The sequence below is a fragment of the Thermobia domestica genome, chromosome 2 (assembly GCF_964235325.1).
Source record: "Thermobia domestica chromosome 2, izTheDome1.hap1.1, whole genome shotgun sequence".
NCBI classification, from domain to species: domain Eukaryota; kingdom Metazoa; phylum Arthropoda; class Insecta; order Zygentoma; family Lepismatidae; genus Thermobia; species Thermobia domestica.
The window spans coordinates 370219157-370239413 of record NC_137455.1 but is presented as its reverse complement, the minus strand read 5'-3'; the positions used below and the strand labels follow the sequence as shown (position 1 = coordinate 370239413).

The 20257-nt window shown below is 36.2% G+C and overlaps 1 protein-coding gene across 1 annotated transcript in view; it reads left to right on the top strand.

Annotated features, from left to right (window-relative positions):
* The window catches only part of LOC145678836 (synaptic vesicle glycoprotein 2C-like), a 105432-nt gene extending 85378 nt beyond the window's left edge, over positions 1-20054 (top strand). The window contains exons 3-9 of the mRNA XM_081749389.1: positions 504-625; positions 2147-2385; positions 3699-3883; positions 5774-6036; positions 13981-14140; positions 16207-16334; positions 19718-20054. Of these exons, the coding sequence (XP_081605515.1) occupies positions 504-625; positions 2147-2385; positions 3699-3883; positions 5774-6036; positions 13981-14140; positions 16207-16334; positions 19718-19773 (1153 nt within the window). The 3' untranslated portion in view covers positions 19774-20054. The remainder of the gene's footprint in view (positions 1-503; positions 626-2146; positions 2386-3698; positions 3884-5773; positions 6037-13980; positions 14141-16206; positions 16335-19717) is intronic.
* The last annotated feature ends 203 nt before the right edge of the window (positions 20055-20257 follow it).

Genomic DNA, 20257 nt, shown 5'->3' with positions numbered 1-20257 from the left:
TCTGAATGAGTTCATCAGTGACTAACAAATGAACGAAGTCATTCATGAACAACTCCTTTATTCATTGCAGTTGGTCCATACACCGCACAAAGTTCCCGATGAATAGCTGCTGCCAAACATCGTTTTACCGTAAGAAAACGTATAACAGCTCGCACCTCCCACTTGGCGGGGTTTTTATTGCAGCACACATTACGAGACGCTACAAAAGTAAAACTAGTGATCAGACAACCTTCACTCTACCACGACTGGTTGCAGACTGATCTACCGCACACGTCTGTGCAAAGATGGTGGCGCTGCTCCAACTACTTCACGCTCAGTGACCAATAAGAGGTTACTTTCCGAACTGCCTCGTACATACATGTCAATAAACGTTTGGACATTATGTTAATCTAGCTTCGTCTGACAATCAATGCGTTTATTTCTAAAATCATTCCTTAAAAACCAGTGTTAGAGAAATATCCATAGAATCCCCATTAATAATTATGTTTAATCTTATTTTTCAGCGTGTCAGGAGCCACAAGTATTGTATTTCCATATTTGGGAGAATTTCAACCTGCAAGGCTGAAAAGTACAGTTCTATGTTGGCTGCAGATGTTTTGGACTGCAGGAATTATAGCTTTACCAGGTATTTATAATTTATATAAAGACAATGTAAGATAAAGAACAAATCCTGAAATAACTGTAATGTTGTTCGAGAATCAAAGTGTATGGAAGATTCTGATTTTGACATTACTGTAATGATCATACAAATGGGAAATAGGAAATGAACTAGATAACTGGGCCTAACGAAGGATGTGATTTCAACCAAACACTACAGATCTCTCTACATGCAGATAGAAAGGATTTCTACGAAGGGCAGTAAAAAGTCCCCGGATGTAACTAATTATCACCACACTTTCAAAATAGGCTTCTTGAGAACACACACACTTGCTTCACCGCTACTGCCATTGCTAGAAACCACGCTGAAAGTTATGTTTTGGAATGTTCCGAACTTCAGCCGTCGCGTTGGTTTGGATGGCTTCTACGGTGACAAAACTGCCCTTTTTGATCCAGGGAAAAAGCCAGAAATCCACTGTTGTTAAATCCGGGATGTTCGTTTCTGCGAGCCCTTTTGCCATCGTTCTTCGGAACTTACCAAAACAGGGCTTTAAGGTGGATCACTAGGTGTTCTCTGTGCTATGCTAAACACTGCTTGAATTGTGCGGATTTGCCAGATAGTGTCGAGTGTTTACTGATTCTAGATAATAAAGGGAGTAATCATGGAATTCTGCTTAGATACTTACTGGAGAAATTATTTTTCGACCCTTACCGTAATTCCCTTTCTCAAACTGCAACCCTAAAATCCAGGAATTTTCTTATTGTCACTACTACAGTAAACGTACAAATTTGACATTCCCGCATTATGGCGCTCTGCGCAAATTTCGTGTCAAAATCTATTTCCTTAAGTGTAAATTAATATTTAAATAAAATATCAAACATAACACGAAAAACGGCCAAACAATATATCTATTTCGTAATAAGATCGTCATTTTAAAATACTTTACACATACAAATAAACATTTCGTATAACTGAGCATTTTTAATAAGATCTTACAGTAAGTGCCATCTTGTGTGCTCATTGTAAAACGAATTAAATATTTTCTTTTATTTGTTACATTTTTCGATATCAGGAGACACAACCAAATGAATCAGGGTCTTGTGTTGTAGCTGAAACATTACTCTATATTATAGTACAATATTTATAATATGTAACGTTTCATTGCGCAGTAGTTAAGGCAATGAGCTAAAATATGTACTGACTTCCGGGTGGTGATCCACCTTAAGCATTGTTTCCAGCAATGACAAGAACGGTGTAACAAGTGCGTGTGTTCTCAACAAGCCTATCTTGAAGATGATTAAGTGCATATATTCTTTTAATATAGTTACAACGAAATTCCGGGAACATTTTCATTGCCCTTCGTATTAACCACAGGGATAGGTTATTTCTGTCTGTATTTATTATAAAAACATGTTCAATGTATCTTTTAGGAGTTAAGTCATAGCTACATATTACGCTTATTTCGATTTGATAGTAATATTGAATTCATCAACCACTAGGGAGTATATGAAACTGTATCTACAACTTCTTTCATAACTATTTTTTCAGGACTTGCATGGCTTGTTATTCCTCAAGATTGGAGTTACCAATCTGCGATTTTTATGTTCAAATCCTGGAATGCGTTTGTAGCTGTTTGTGCTGTTCCATCATTGGTGATTGCCGTGTGTCTTGCGTTCCTCCCAGAGACACCAAAGTTTCTGATGGACAGTGGACAATATTCAGCAGCTCTTATGGTCTTCAAGAGGATCTACAGTATTAATACGGGAAATCCTGCAGATTGGTATCCAGTAAGTGTTCTTATTTTCCTTAAGATTATTTTCTTAGTACTTTGATACAGATAGTTTATTTAAAAAAAAAGAAAGAAATCCTTATTTTGTGCCTTGTGAACTTTGAATTAATAACTATATTAACGTATCTTTTTATAACAAATTTATCACGTTAAAAATTTGTAGTCTACTTCAAATATCTTCACTTGCAAGTCTCAACTAAGTATCTGTAACGTATAGGAACTACCATCTAAAATGTAACGATTATTAACTTATTATTCTTACGCGTTACATTTAGCCCACACTTCGTGTAGATTTAAAAATATATCAACACGATTAAATTAGTCTAAATCAGTCACGTCACTTATATCTCTATTACCTTTTTATTATTCTTTTCAATAACTCACATTAATAATAATCTTCTTTTTCGGTCGTCATAGCAACCTTTAAACAACTATTTACTGTTACAGTAACTAGGAATATAGTTTATACATTTAAAACATAGATTTTCAGCTACTACGATTAAATCTTATTTCATTATATTTTAGAATCAACAACATATTATCTTTTTTCTTCTTCTTCTTCTACTCAACAGATTGTGTACTTTTACGCACCGTTGCCCAAAATCAAGATAAGAAAATTTGAAGTATTTTATTGCATAGATATACAATATCGTTGTATATCTAACCTCCTGGACGAAGTTCAAAGAGCTTACATCGTAATTTCAAACTTTAAGTTAAGATGTTCCACGAAACGGGACATCTTAAAAAGTGTGTTTTGTTTCTTTAAGTATCTCTACAATTTTCGTCACACGATATATGAACTATAAACTGTAAGCACCATATTGTTGTAACAAATTGTCACATATCCAAGCACTGGCAAAACAGTCCATTGCACAGACAAATTATACGGTACATTCACTAATGTTGATCACCTGCATCGCTGGATTGAAATAAAAACTTTAAATACACAACTCCTTACGTCATGTGTTTGGTAAAAATGACAGTAAAAATTAAATATCATTGTTGTGGGCTAATTTTGGATGTAAACGTCATCGGAACTACCACTCTTCATCTCTGCGACCCTTCTCCCTGATAATTGTTGAATATTATGAATATGGAGAATATAATAAAGATTCAAAGTATACGAGTATTTATGTGTTAGTTACTCCTTCGTTGAAGATTCTAGTGGTTGAACTATAAAACCGTATAAAATCTTTCGACATTACGTGACTTTATAGTTCTGAACATTTAAACTTAATACATTGTATTGACTAGTTGAGTGGGAACTGAGAAAAAGAGTAATTTATATTTTATTGTTTGTATTTATTTTAGATTAAAAATCTCCAGAAGGACGTACCAGTCGACAAAAATTCAAATTTTGGACATTGCAAAAAGCGTGAGAAGGCAGCATGTTCGTTGCTAGCAGATATTTGGACACAAAGCAAAGGGTTGTTCAAGTATCCAATGATAAAATGGACCGTACTTACATGCACAATACAATTTGGTTTGATGACAAGGTAAGATCATATAATTGAAATCTATTTATAAATAGTTTGAATTGTCCTAGAAATGGATTTTTTAAAATTAGATTACTCTTTGAAACACTACCTTTCGTTTCAAGAAATTTTGCCGCAATCGCTTACTCAGTTTCTATGATATGTATTTATAAACAGTAGAAAAAGTTTTGATCATTGAGTGGGATTCTCAGTAGTATAAGAGTACTTCCGTATCGCCTAAATGGCTCTACATCAGTTATTAAAATGGCGACCCTAACAGGATCATTTTCTGTCAGACCAAAGTCACTCTTACACTACTGTATTTACATTATAGGCAAGGTAGGTAACTCTCCATGACAATGTAGATGAAATTTTGTTTCGCTTTTTCAGCTGAAAGATAATTTCTTCGTAGAATGTTACTCTTCTGAAGTTATAATTTTTAAAACATTGTGGAAAGGTCTTTCAATAACAGATTATGAAGGTATTTTAGAGGAAATGTAAATATTACAAGTTTTAAAACTGATGGTCATATGCTACGCATTTGAGGTACAATATTTCAGTTCAAGAAGGTTGGTTGATTCGAATCAAAGTAAGCATCCCTTTTACTTGTATCTGTAAGACATCGATTTGTGATTAACTTGCAATCCACTCTCTTTAGACTTTCATAGAGAAACGAATCAGGATCTCCTGCACCAATAGTAAAGCTCTCACTTTAGGCGCAATTGTTTTACGAGTAGGTTCAAAATCAGCCCATGGAAACTACTGGTGGACGATATTTATAAGTTTTCTAAGAGATGTTTCTTATCCTTCCACATCAACTAATTTTATCAGTCATTATTCAACAGCACTTATCACCTATCTGTTTGTACGCTTATCCAGAGACGGAGTGGAGTCGTTGATCAAATGAGTCAAGATTTCTGAGTGGGTCAGTGGTACGTGAGTCAACAAGATGTGGCCCATTCTGACCCACTGAACTACTCTGCTCAGTGCATTGTAGACAGCATTTTCTGAACACTGGGGAATTTGTCTACGTTTTACTTGCAAGGCCTCAATTTTTCCTCCTTTTTCGTTTGTTGCTATTTAGTTACCTGAGCTGAGTCTTGTAAGTGAAAATAGGTCTTCAGGTACTTTTGGGTATTTATAATTATACTAATTACAGTAGGACTTAATACTTGACTTTCGAGACAGTCGAATTTTACATTGTTTTATTTTCCTTTACGTTATCCTATTTTACCTTGATTTGAGGCTTTCAAATTTCATCCTGTTTTCCAGTGAAAAGTAACTAATTCAATAAGGACATAATTATGATGATAATTAAATTGAAATCCATTGTAATATGTATGACGCATGACAAATACTTTATCATTTTATATCTAAAGGTAGATCCACCGGTATTGTAAGAGCGGTGCTTGAGCGATTGACCGTAGAAATGCTCAGTGGTAAAGCGCTTACGTCAGGCTATGCATATTTGTGATGTTCATCATAATGTTTGTGGGTTTATTCTGTGTTCTTTAGTTTACTTAAACATTATCATTCCATGAATTCTTTCATAATTATTCACTCTCATAAACTACCAATGTCCTTTAAACTAAAGCGTGTAATCGTCGAACATAAAATTGAATATTTCATTTTCATCTTTCCGAGTCTTGGCTTGGATCACATTTGAAGCTATAGCTTATACGCAGTCTTATCTCAGAACGTAAGCCTTCAACCAAGCAATTGATATATTCTACTATTTGCTAATGTATTTTGTTCGAAAAGAAAGTTCACATAAAACCGTGCGGAAAACTGATCTAATACTACAGGAGTGTAGAAACTTAAGACTTCTATGAGTTATGTCCAAAGCTGTTCCTAAGAAACCATAAGATTTAACAAAAGGCACTGTGTTTAACATTGCTCTTTTTTTTTCAGCTATTATACACTGATGTTGTGGTTTCCTGAACTGTTTAAGCGATTTGACGCATTCTATCAACAATATCCAAACAGAACGGCTTCCGTGTGTGAGGTGGCTTCCATTGTGTTGAAGAATACGACTGACATTCAGGAGATGTTCTGTGCTGACAGCATTGAAAATTCTGTTTATCGGAACACACTGATTGTAGGATTAGCTTCGATACCTCCCAGTATTTGGCTTCCTTTATGTGTCAATAAGCTTGGCATAAAATTCTTCTTAGGTATGTATATTACTTGTAGTAATTGTAATCATTAGTACCACCCTCTTTCTTCTCCTACTACTACTACTAGTACCAGTACTAAGTTTATTCAATCAATGGCAGGTCACTTGTTTCGAATTCAGAAGCATGTCCTCTTGGTTTTGATGTAAGAGTAATGCCCTTTGTCACACACCAATTACCTTCTTATTCTCCTTGTCTTTACTTCATTTGACACCCATATAAGCAATGCTAATTTCAGGATGCTGCGTTGGATGTGTGCAGTGACGCAGAAGGACAAAATTAAGAATGAAGTGACCCTTGGAACAGTAAAGGTGAAAGGTAAAGGTAGTAGAAACTGCAAGAAAGTAGACTGTGATCGTTTGAGTATGTAAGAAAACCTTTGGAAAATACGTAGTTCCAAGAATAGATGCTATAGAACTGAATGAAGAAACTAGCCTGATCCCAGCCAAAGTAGTGCATTAAGAACCATATGGTGCAGTGGGTGTTACAATGGATATGACACAAGATAGAAACAGGTGGAAGACATCGATCCAACATGTCGATCCCTGCTAATTGGGGAGAAAAGGCTTAGAAGAATTATTTCAGGAAATGTCTGGAAGAAGATTCTCCCTCTGCTGCTATAAAATTTCCCGAGAAGACATATCTCTGTTTCTCAATGTGGGTTTACTAGTATATTCTGACACACAAAGGGAACATAATTCTAATGCTACCTTCCATTGTCATTCCTGATGAGACGAGGTACAAAACCTTCTCCCAACTATTGATCACAAAAAGGGGAAAATTCTTTTTAAAAACTGGGAGAAAATCAATCACCCTCCTTCCTTCCCAGCCATAAGTTCAGATAACAACACGGGTATGTTCCGTTAGCATTGTAAATTTTCAGGTACTAAGACTGCGTTTCCATTTTACATGAATCTTGTAGCTGTCATGAGAAAAAGAAATCTTGCAACCAGATCTTTCTATTTACTGTTTACACATTACAACTTTCTGAAAGCAAGAAAGATATCTCTACCCATGCAGCACTACACTCTAGGGAACAAATAGTTAACCTTCTCATTAAAAACGTGTATTTTGGCACGCTTTCCCTTCCTGTCCAAAAAATTCCGTTGTTTCGGAAGCAGCGAAACTGTTTTTTTCTTTCTCCTTTCTCAGCGAGATGGCGATAGCAGATAGGAAGCAAGACGAGCCAGAAAGTTGAACATGGTTTAACTCCTTGCAAGATGAAAAAATGTATTTCCCTTTGAATACTATGTTTACATAGAGAAATATTATAGGGTTTCAAGATTTTTATGACAGCTACATGATTCATGTAAAATTGAAACACGGTCTAAAATTTGCTGTACTTTGAAAGCACAGAAATAAACAAACAACAACTACTACTACTACTACTACTACTACTACTACTACTACTACTACAACAACAACAACAACAACTACTACTACTACTACTCTCTTCTGATCGAAAACAAATGTGAATGAATAATAAGAGTGAAAAAATATTGGAAAAATTCGAACAAAATAGGCTTTAAGCAAACAACAGGCCTGCCTTTTGCTTAAAGTATCTGAATCGACACCACGATCACCTATTCTCAACTCAACAACATGAACTTGAAGAATTTTAAATTTGATATAGGTCTATACGTATTTTTAACATCATTTGTAAGAGATGCTCTTAACTACAACGGATGCTTTAGGACAGTGATTCTCAACCGGTGTGTCATACAGTAGAACGTTTGAGGTAAACATGACAATGAAAGTGAAAAATAAATGGAAATAATACAATATAGATTTTGAAAAAAGAGAGCATATAAAGATTCCAAAGGCCTAAAACTATTTATTTTCTAGTAATTAGTGAGAATCTGTCGTAGTCTTGCTAACACTTATATTAATGTTCCGCGGATACACTTAACAAAGGAGATTATACCATACCCTGGTCCTAAAAAATCAAGAGAGACTGCTTTAGGATCCTCATATATTAAACAGAACTACGTGAAAGAAAGATTTGAAATGATATATTCGGCTGAGTGAGAGTCCGAATTCAACGTTCTGTCAAATGTACCGCCAACAGCTAGGAAAGTGGAAGAACATGGATTAAAAAGAGAAGGAAACATACGATATTTGGTTTCGAATAGAATGAAGTTCCTCATAGCGTAATTATTGGTAAATGAATGACATGAAAATAGTAAAGAACGGAACACTAAAAAGAGCTAACGTCCACATTCATCATTCCGTCGAATGTACCCGTCAAAAGCTCAAAGGACTGAAAAAAAAATCTTGAATATATTTGTGCAGCCGAAGTGAAGCATAAAGTCCCGACCTCTGAAGATATAAAGCCTCGGTCGTGTATTTGAGGAATAACGGTGAGGTCGTGTTTTGATAAATGTTACATTAGGGAATTATAACTTACGTGTTATGCTCGGATTCTGGCAAAACTTGGCTCGATTCCGAATTTTAAATAGTACGATGGAGTACCGAAAATTCGGCCTAATGTATGTAGACCGAAGGGTGGCCGAGTTTGTGAAAATGCAGGGTTATGGGGAATGGGGTCAAAAAAAAAAAGTATTTCCTCAGAAAATACAGTACTGTAGTGTCCAGCACCCACAAACTTGGAAACAACCCTGAACAATATAGTACAGTCACTCACATCGAGTTAGGCAACGCGGTTAAGAAATCGATTAATCTTGCCAAGGTTGCAGGTAGACTGAACGGCTGAGCGCGCGCTGGCGTCAGACATTGTGGTGAAGTGGGAGTGTGACGCGAAAATAATAATAATAATAATAATAATAATAATAATAATAATAATAATAATGGTGATGGTGATGATGATGATGATGATGATGATGATGATGGAGGAGGAGGAGGAGGAAGTGGAGACCCACGGACACGGGAAATGACCTTGAATGAGTCAGCGCGCGCTGTTTTTTCACCCTGACAGTGTGTGGCTGAGTCATCCAGAGTGCGAGGTTATAAAGTGCCGAGTTTTAGGAACTCTAGTGTATACTAATTCTATTAATAAATGCTACATACTATTACCTAGTACACAATATTATATTGTTAGTAGTAATAATAAATAGTCGAGAAATACTTCGAGAGTTGATCTCATATATTAAGTAAAGGAAAATGATTTTATAATAAACACGAGTCAAAAACTTCAGACGGCGGTTTGATTTTCCACGGAGGAGACATATAACATAAAATACAAATTTAAAGGTATTAAATATAGTCTTTAAATTCTGTTTTTTAAAGAATTACATTGTGGCGCTGAGCCAACTGACACATTTCAAACTTGAGTATTGCAATAACTTATTGGTTGGCGGGATGGAAACCGAAAGACGAAAGAACACGTTATATGGTCAGTCGTAATGGGACATTGGAGTAGGGGAAGGTAGTCGAATTCTGCGCGGTGGATAATTCTGCGCACACGTGTTTTTTCAACTTGGAGATTCTTTACGACACATTGGTTGCTGCTGCCATGAAGCGACCGTTACTAGTAACCAACATTAAAGGAGGGAAGCCATTATCTCAAATGTTTAGGCTGTAAGTGGCAGTTGAATTATTTCTTCCCTGTTGATGTTAAATTCTCTTCAAAAGAAATAAGAGGTGCGTTCTGTATTTTATATATTTCTAGATCGTTACTTTTATGTTCCATTTATATTGTAAATGGACATTATAATTACGGCAATTCGTAGTTCTAATCAAATTTTAATAGCTCGTAGTTTTGTGTTTTTTGTTAAATGGCGGAGTGGGGTTATTCTGCGCAAAATCGATGGGATATTCTGCGCAGTGCGCAGAATTGCACCTCAATAAGTTTTATGTTAATAACAAGCATACGTAATAAATCTGCAAAATATCGTCACTCTCTGATTCAAGATACAGGGAAGAATAGAAAGAGCAACTACGGGAGGTAGTTATGCAGAGGAACAACTAAGAGGAGCTATCAGTGCTCTTAAAAGTGAGTGTGCGATTCGAGAACTTGGAAGATTGTATAGAATAGCAGAATCTACTATTTTTCTACGGATGAAAACTGGAAATATGGAACATGCTACTCTCGGAAGTGTTCTCGCGAGAACAAAACAGAATTTGTGGACTATGTGATAAGCGTTGCAAATTTATTTTTTGGTATCACACGTATAGATCATCGGCGTATGGCATACGAATTTGCTGAAGCAAGTCGAATTGCCCATAATTTTGATGGAACTACCAAATTGCTGGAAATGACTGGTTGAGACTATTTCTTTAAAGAAATCCAAGAATAAGCCTAAGGAAACCTGAGGGAGTAAGTTTGAATAGGATAAATTGATTCAATGAAGAAGCGGTGACACTATTCTTCAATAACTTGGAAACAGTAATGAAAAAGCACCATTTTCCCCTAAGTAGAATGTTCAACGTGGACGAAAGGGGTATTTCGAACGTACAAAAACTTGTGAGAATTTTAGCACCTAAAGGTCAGAAACAAGTAGGAACTGCTATGTTGTGCGAGCGTGGAAAGACAGTCACTGTTGTGTATGCTTGTAGTGCATTTGGAATCTTCGTCCCTCCCATGTTTATATTCCCACGGCGTCACATGTACTATCTTGCCAGTATTTTCGATGAAGCATACGTCGAAGTTACAACTATGGAGAAAGCCATAGCTGGATTTAGAGCTGTGGCAATAATACCATAAACCCTGACAAATTTTCAGAATCAGACTTTCACAATGTCACTATGGAGGCACCTAACATAGTATTACTGCTGGAGATGATGAGGACAGGTTGGTACAAAACGTCGAGGAAACTAGTCGTGATTGTGGAATTCATACTTCAACAGAACATAGTTTTGGTGTCACATCACAGAATGACATTGTTCTTCCTTATCATAGCACGCTTATGATTTCAATACACTCAAAAATATGTAATATTTTTGTTCAGTTATAAAACAAGTAGAGAATAAAGTATATAGTAAAACTTGTAGCCCACCTTGTCGTTCTTTTTCTGAACCCATTCCATCTATATATTTAAGTATGTTATATGTTATGAAAATGTTTTCTTGCTTTAAACATATAGATTTGCTTCGCGCAGAATTACCCCATATTACGCGCAGAATTACCCACCTAGTTGGGTAGTTCTGCGCAAATGTATAGTTCAGGAATTTTGTCTATTATCGAGTACTGGTGTGAGCTTTTATTCAAACTACGTCTTTATCTTGTCTACTACACAACAAACAATGGCTGTGCAAAGTTATGTAGTTATACTTACAAAAACAGCGGAGAAATAACGATTTTTCCTTAAGTGCGCAGAATTCGACCACTTTCCCCTACAGAACATTGTGTTACCTCAGATCGTAGTTATTACGAAACTGTCTGTGCCAGAAGTGCAACTTTTTTTTTTTTTCAGAGGAAACTTTAATGTTGGTCTCGGCACGTTCTAATTCCCTCCACATTCTTTGAAGTTCGCACTGTTCTTGGAGCTCTGTTTCGCATCCAATGCACTACCACTCACGAACTGAGGTAACCCAATGTTCTGTGCTCCAATGCTCCATTGTGACTGACCATATAACATTCTTTTCTCATTCGGTTCCTACCCCGCCAACCAATGTAAGTTATTAACGCTTGCGCAAGTTCGAAATGTATCAGACGGCTGGGCGCCATCCTGTAAATGTATATGAATTTGTGTGCAGTGGCATACAAACCAAAATAAAAACTAACAATAAGACTTATAATCAAAAATGTTATTACAGACTATAAGACAAATAACCAACTTAATAGTACAACATATTTACTATAAAAATTTATTATTACAACATATTTACTGAATTTAATAGTAATCCACGGATGTTTCCTATCACCTGGAAGACTCAATTAGCACTAGATTGTTATAATTTAAACAGTTGTATCTAGGGGTAAAAGTGGATCTGAAAAGGTAGGAGGATGGTAGGTAGCGGCATGGCGTCATGCCGTTCCCCCTGCCTATTTTTGCCCATTGTAATTTTTTAGGAACTTGGGGGACGCCATATATATTTTTTTTGAGGCGGGAGACGGAGTCCCCCCGCGTTGCCCCTCACTTTTACCCCTGGTTGTATCTGTTTAAGCTAAGTAAAGCCATTTATCTGTTTAAATTAGGTAAATTGATTTAACTTAAGTCATGAAAGGTCTGATGCTGTTTGCTTTCGATGTGTTGTGTGTACTTAATTGTCTGAGGTGCTATTGTTGGCGCTACTTAACTATTGCTCTTAATTATTGTGAAGAATTACATAATTATAAGCATTATAATTATGAATGAAAATAATTATTTATACTTTTCGATTTTAATCTATCTTGTTGATAACGCTGCTAAATCTAAGTTCCATGCCCAAATAATATTTCATACGCTAAAGTTTAACCAAAATAACTACGAAAAACCCTCTTCCAAAATTTGAGAAATTCTAATTTAACTAGCTTGATTTTACATCCAATGTGTTCCAAAAATAAGGAACGGTTACTAAGGGGAAACATTGAAATAACTGATCGGTATATATATATCGGTGTATGAACTATGATAATTACAATCACAACTACACCATTTGGGTCTTCGTTCCAATGGTTATAACATTACATGTTCCCTTCAGCATGTGTCCCATCAATGGTCTTTGCCTGATTTCTACTTATCTACGGTTACACGGAATGCTTCTCCCAGAAGTGGAAGCATGACCACTGACACTGCTTGACAAATTCTATCTTTGAGGTTCACAAAGGTATTGATGTACGTACCGCTATATGCGATATGTTGTAGACGTATACTTGGAAAATTCTTCTCACAAAAATGAGGTAAAGTTGAGTGACCTCACTGCTCATTATTTCTCAAGCTGTCCAGCAATTTGAAAACACTTAGTTGAAATAATCCCGTACAGTGTAATGAAGAGGAGCACCATCCTGCTGAAACAACCGTGTTAAGGATATCATGTTCAAGTCCAGGTTACATGAATTCGGTTAGAATATCCAGATAACCAGTTTCTTGACCAATGGTCCATAGACTTTTCTCTGTGTGGTACCCACTTTAAGTTGACTTCGGAAATATCTCATACGCGTTCAATAAAGTCCGCGTAAAGTTTGTCACTCCAAATGCAATAATTTTGCTGGTTGACGTGTCTATTTAAATGGAGGATAGATTTATCGCCAAAAAGCACATGTCTTATTAATTCGTCGGTCAACAGGGTTTCTAACGGATCAATGCATATTCACACACATTCCTCACAACACTCGTCGTACAGGTGATGTACGTTACTCACTATGGATTTGTAGATGACTAATTTTCGCGCGAGAGAACGTACAGATTTAAAATTGCATTCAGTTGATTCACGTGCTACTTCCACATCTGCTTCGGATTTCTCGTTGCTCATCAGTAACTATACCAGTCCATTCGAACTTACTAGTTTCCATATCGTCTTATTCTTAGATCTGGTATTACTTGACAGGAAATTACGTTGCAGCTCCACGTACAAAACACATGTAGGCAGACATTGCTGAGGGGCATCACATTAAGCAGTGGTTAACATTGCGCGTAGTGATCGCCCTGCAACAAAGGAAAAAGACCTACAGAAAATAGCACGTTCAGCAGAGCACATTGTGACTGATGACAACTTTCAGAAAACACAAAGATAGTTCTTCACACAGCCCGTGAATAAAAGTCCAATTACTTAGTGAAACACACAATATATCCATTATTACATAGTATATTTGGCTCATGCTTCTCCTTCTGGTGGATAGGACGTGGACTCTGGCCAGTACAGTCATTTGACTTAAACTATTATATTTCTTAAGGAAGAGGTTTTCGAGGTATAGTAGGTAACATGCTATCGAATGATACTCCAATCGTATTCTAACATTTTTTAAATATTTGGTACACACTTATAAATAACTCGAGAGAAGATGGCCTTATTTGTTTTTAATATACTAAGACTGTGCTGATTATTTTTTTGTTTGTTTTCCAGTATTAAGTTATATTATATCTGGTGCTTGTGCCTTTGGAATGTATTTCGTCGAAAATGCCGACCAAAATCTTGTTCTCTCCTGCATATTTGGAGCATTTACCAATCTCGCTTCCAGTGCCATTTACTGTATTATGGTCGACATATTTCCAACAAGTCTCAGGTAAGGACATATTTTTCATTTATTAGCTATTGTTACAAGTAGCGTATGTGGGTAACTGTTATAATTGTGTGTCATTGTTAGGAGTATCTGTGTCACTTGTAGGAGTATCTGTGTCACTTGTAGGAGTATATGTGTCACTTGTAGGAGTATCTGTGTCACTTGTAGAAGTATCTGTCACAGTTAGAAGCATCTGTGTCACCGTAAGAAAGTGCTAGACAGACAATAATACAATCTGCTAGTGTATCTTTTTCACGAATTATAAATGTTTTGCGTTTTCAGATCCAGCAAAATGGTCAATGACAATCGATAGTGATATGTAAAATTGAGTCTCTGTGAATAGATAGTAAAGCAAGTTCATTCAACACATTTTATCTTCTTCTGTTTTTCAAATATGTTTTAATTAGTCTCAGCTTCGAAAAGGTTCTTCCAACCGAAGCTGTAGAGACAGGAAGCACAGCCAGTATTTCAAGTAGTATTTTTATATTTAGAAGGGAATAGTGTTGTGACGAGACGAGAATTCTGGTTGTCTCGTTTCGCCTCGTGCAAAGCATGTCTCGTCTCATCTCAAATAGTTCTGTCTCGTCTTGTGTAAACCATGTCTCATCTCGTGTTTTGTCTTGAAAATATTTGCTCGTCTCATCTTGTGTCTTATCTCGAATGCTTCTGTCAGTCTCGTGGTAACATTAAGTTTTGATTCTATTTGGATGTTTCCGCACTTTTGGACCACCCTGTATACTGAGCATTATAAAATATATCGTATATTAATAAAATATGTTATATTAATGGTTAGGATCATTATTTTGAGTTTATTTAATATTTGAATACTCTTAGCCCTAATGTCTTAATGGACTCTACGCTCCTGTTGTCTCCCTAGCCTCGGTGCATAATTGTGGGAAGTTACTAATATATATATATATTAGAAACACGCTTGTCCTAAAAGGAAATGAAATTGCGTGCTTGAACCGTAACTTTTGACGAAATTCTACGTAATGACTAGCTTAGTTCTAATTTAGGGACTATATTATGCTTGGCATGAAATAATTACATATTCATTTTATATAAATAAGGAGACATGGTGGTTGTTCAATGGTAGAGCGTTCACGTATGGTGCTTGGGGTCAATGGTTCGATCCTAGCTTCCGCCAAGTGGGCTTTGTGATGGACAAACACCGTGTTCTGGGTATTCTCGGGATTTCCCCGTTTCGTTCTACTTTCTTCATTCCACCATTTCATTCATTTCTCATCATTACGGTCTTCTTTAGCTTAGCCGGCATAACTGTGAGACGTAAAACTGAAAGATTTCATTTCGTTTCATATGTAAGTAATTACAAACTTATTTTCATTTAAGTGAGTGTTAGTGGTGCTTCATGTAGATTAGCGATAAAGCGGTATATAGAGGGTGGTCCGGAAATGGAATTACCCCCTTTAGTTTCAACAGTATAGTGTTATTTATGGTAGAATGTTATGATAGAACAAGTTACCTTGAAGTCTTATGAGTCATAAACATAGGTACAATCACCATCCATGTCGTAACACAGCTGAATTCTGCGCCAAGTTCTCGCAGATGTTTTACGTAGATACTCCGAAGTCACGAGGGGGAAGGCGTGTTCCACAGCTACTCATAATTCCTGCGTTGTGTAATATTGAGCGTTTTTTACTTGTTGCTTTATGAAACCCCAGAGAGCATTGTTTTGTGTCGTCAGATCGGAACTTCTTGGAGGCCAGGCAAAGGTAACTGTTGAAGATGCACAACCTCTTCCAATCCAGCGGCCAGGAAACGTCTGATTCAGGTAATTGCGCACGTGAATCGCGAAGTGTGCGCTGGTGCTCCATCCTGCTGTATCACAACAGTGTCTTTGATACCATTTTCTTCCAGTTGAGGCACCAATCACCACTAAGCATCTCCAGGAAAGAATGCCCATTAACATTGTCTTCGAAGAAATGCAATTAGGGGTACGCTGTTTATACACAAACATCTGATATTACAGGAATTTGAGAGCCTGACGAATTTCTGAGTACGCTACTACTAGTATATACGTACTATGTTCATATTGCACTTTGTTTCAGGGTAATGGCAGTGGCACTCTCTCTGATCTTTGGACGAGGTGGAGCGTTACTAGGGAACGTGGTATTTGGTTTCCTTATTGACTTAAATTGCATCGTCCCTATGTTTTTATTTGGAGCCATGCTTATAGGTAAGTTGAATAAAACCAATTCATGATATTAATGCAACCAAGCTTCTTGTAATTAATAATTGTCAAATTTATAAAATATGCAGAGGGACACAAGACTGAAGACAAAATATTTTGAAAAACATATTAAGCAAAAGAAACAAATTCAAAAAGGAAGATATGAGGAATTCCTTTATCCATATGATATCCAGGCAGGGGCGTACGGTGGCACAGTAATAGTCTGGTGTGTGAAGTCCCTCGTTCGATTCTCGGCCAACTAAGTTTGTGGTGGACAGCATCGTGACCGTGGGTTTTCTCGAGCTACTCTCGTGTCCTCCACTTTCTCATTCCACCAATTCTTCCATCATCATTAGCTTGTCTTTATCATTGTTTACCTTAGTCTAAAGGGCATAAAATCGTCGGACGTCAAACTGAGAGATTTCATTTCATTTTTTAAATCCAGGCAATATCATTGTCCATATGCCATACTTCCACTGGGAGATCCTGTGATCAGTCCATAGTGTATCAGTACCATTATTATTTGGCTTTTTAGACATCAGTTCACTACCTTTAACTGCTTCTTCAATTCTCTCAATTCTGGTCTTCACCAAAACGCAAATTTGGGTTTGCACTAAAAGCATATCAGCTAGGTTTTCTTTTCCTATTGACAATTTTGTTGGATAAATAAAACAGACATCAAAATCGAGAAGTGGTGAAGAGTAAGAAAAATACCAGAATGTTTTTTTTTTAAATAATCATAATAACGCACTAAACTTGATGATCATAACTGTAAACATTTTTTCCAAGCCTAAACTACACTTTCAAACGAAGTAATCGAAAGAAAAAAAAAAGACCTCTGTGGGCTCATTTCAAATCAGTTTGTCAATGCAACGAAAGTTGTGTTTTAGTTTGCAATATTTGATATCACATACACAGCCTATTGATTGTTTTAGATGAAATCAGTGACGCAAATTTCCATTTTAGAATTATCTATCCTCCACATTTTTTTTCCTTGACAGACTCATCACTAATCGTTACCCATGAACACTTTGCGAAGACTGGTTTGAAATGAGGCCTGATATAAAAGTACTCACGCAACAATTTTTATAGAGCGAATTTCACTAAGGACATATAATTTGAAGTGCTCACCAACTACCTTTGTAAAACCTGTTGCAGAAGTACCGCAAGATTCTGAAACATGGATATTTGGATAGGGCACATACTAGTTCTTAAATGAAGTCTTGACCCGACTAGGGTAGGTCCTATAGTATTGGAGCTATTTACCTTTAAAAGTTCATTTTTTCACGTTTTCGGCAGCCTATAACTCCGAAAGGAAGCATTTGTGCATCCAGGTTCGTCTATACTTTTTGTTTTATTTTGGTGTCAGGAATCACCTCCCAAACGTTGTCGGTGTTGTTTTGAAACACCCTGTATACACGGTATATACAGTAAATTTTGAGACGAAATGGCGTTAGTAGACCAAATCCCAAATTTTAGGTTATGAGTCGCAGCAAGTTAGACAACATTTGACAGCTGAAGCTCTCCCGTGTGTTGCGTCCGAATTAAGAATCAAAAAATGTCAGTTAACAAATCTTCATCACCAGGACAATAATTCGTACGCGCTGATGCTCCGCCAAAGAAGTGTCACAATACACCTGTAGTTATACGGAAAGAGCCAAAAATAGAATTACACTTTTTATAATTGTGCAGTGCATGACACATTTATAGATATTTGTTACAGCCATATTTGTTGAGTACTGTCTATGTATATTCACTTAATACTTTACTTTTTTTTTTTTTTTAATACAGTGTAATCTCCTAAGTGCTCAAATTGACCTTCAACATTGCAGCATACTTTGAACATTTCCACAATATTATGGTATAGGCCTACAATACGTCACAAAATCGTATCTGCATCAGTTTCAATATATGTTTCTGAGATATTTTTTAAAAAAATCATCCACTGTATGGGGATTTCTCTCGTAAAAGTTGTTTCTTCCTAAACCCCTCAAAAGAAATCCATTGGTGTTAGGTAAAGTGAACGTAGTGCCCATTTGATGCAGCTACTTCCGAACCAACGCTGTAGAAAGATCTGGTTAAGGTAGATTTTTTTTTATTGCTAAAGCATAATGGAGAGATGCTCTGTCTTGGTGAAAAGAACAGTTCGGAGAAGTTAACTCTTGTACTGAGTTATGGCACTGCTTCGTCACGAAACATTTGTAGACAATTTGCCCAATCCATAGTTTCATCAAAGAAAACTGATTCGACAACGCCTTCACTGGACATCGCACACCACACTATGATGTTAGGCTGGTTCACTTAGGAAATGATGGTAACACAAGGATTATTAACTGCACAGCACACGCACTTGTGCCTGTTCACGTGGCCTGACAATTTGAAGCACGTACGATCTTATCAAAAAGTTCTTGCTCCAAACTTGGTCACGCATCAGTTCGCAGAATTGCAAACGGCAATTAGGATCGCCTTTGAAGGGATCATGTACAGCAGCCGTAAGCGATAGCAGGACGTGGGTATATATGTTTTTGAACTGTTGACAAACGTTAGTCACTTTCATCTGATAATCTCCAGTCATAGAAGTCTTACGAAGACCAGATATCGGGGGTAAAGTAACTACCGAACCTGTGCTTTCAAATTTATTACTTATGTGATAGGCGTAAAGTTAGGAGCAGAATACTTAAAGCTCCTTGCCATGCTGTGGATACTTGCTTCATATTTTCACATTTCTAATATTGCTTTACGACCCACCTTCCTCGCTCTTAATTTAAATTATTTGCAATTTCTGTAATTAATAGGTCTAATAATAAAAATCTAAACCGACATATGAGGAAATAGCTTGTAACATTTCTAAAACGTAGATCAACGTTATAGAATACCTATTTGGAATTACTGTTTGAAAAAAAAATCTAAAATGTGAACTAATGCTGAAACAACTATGAGGCTACGTTAGACTCACTTAGTACCTATATAAGTACCAGGCCCGCAACCAGACACAGAAGTTTGGGGGGCCATGAATAAGATAGGGGGGCCAAGTCATTAAAAATTCTCTTATAAATATCTAAAATGATATTTTTGTATTAATAATAGCATTTTGTATTGAGGTCTGGAGGGGCCATGAAAAGTTTAGAGGGGCCAGGCCCCCCTCTAGTTGCGGGCCTGATAAGTACTAATTATACACTATAGGCTCAGTAATATGCGTACATAGTGTAAATTACAGTTGGCAAACTCCCATCGACTATGAAACATAAAACGTATCATTGATTGTTATGTCAATTAAGGAACCAAAAAAATTATGTTCACATTGTAAATGTTACTCATTTACAAAAAAGAATATTGTTTTACCATCAAGAGAATAACTAACATATATACTTTGTTTTCCATCTTTACAGGAAGTGGTATTCTGTGCTTGGTATTCCCAAATTCAAAAAATTATTCGGCAAGTTGACAACAACGAATTTGAAACGTACAAATAAACTCTGTGATAAGACTAATATATATAAATATGTATGCTCGAGCAAAGTAGCTCGACAAAGAACGAAACAAAAATGTGGAATTAAAAATCCACATGCAAAATATATATATATTTTAAAAGACTATATGTATACATTATACAAGAGTGCTTATGTATGAACAATTAATCCTAGTAATATATGTGTCTTATGTATATATATATTTTTACATAAACTACTACGATAGAGTGTAAAATGCTGTTTTTGATTGTTTTTATGTTGTCAGCATTATTATTATTATTAGGTCTGTAACTGTACCGTATCTAATAAGGAAAAAATAAAACCTGAAAACTGTACTGCTTTATTTATTTAGTGAATGGATGAATTATGAACAATTTCAAATTCATAAAGTGAGGGATGTGATTGAAAAAGTATATAAATCTATAGGAACGAAATTGTTGGATGAAAGCAGGGGTGCCC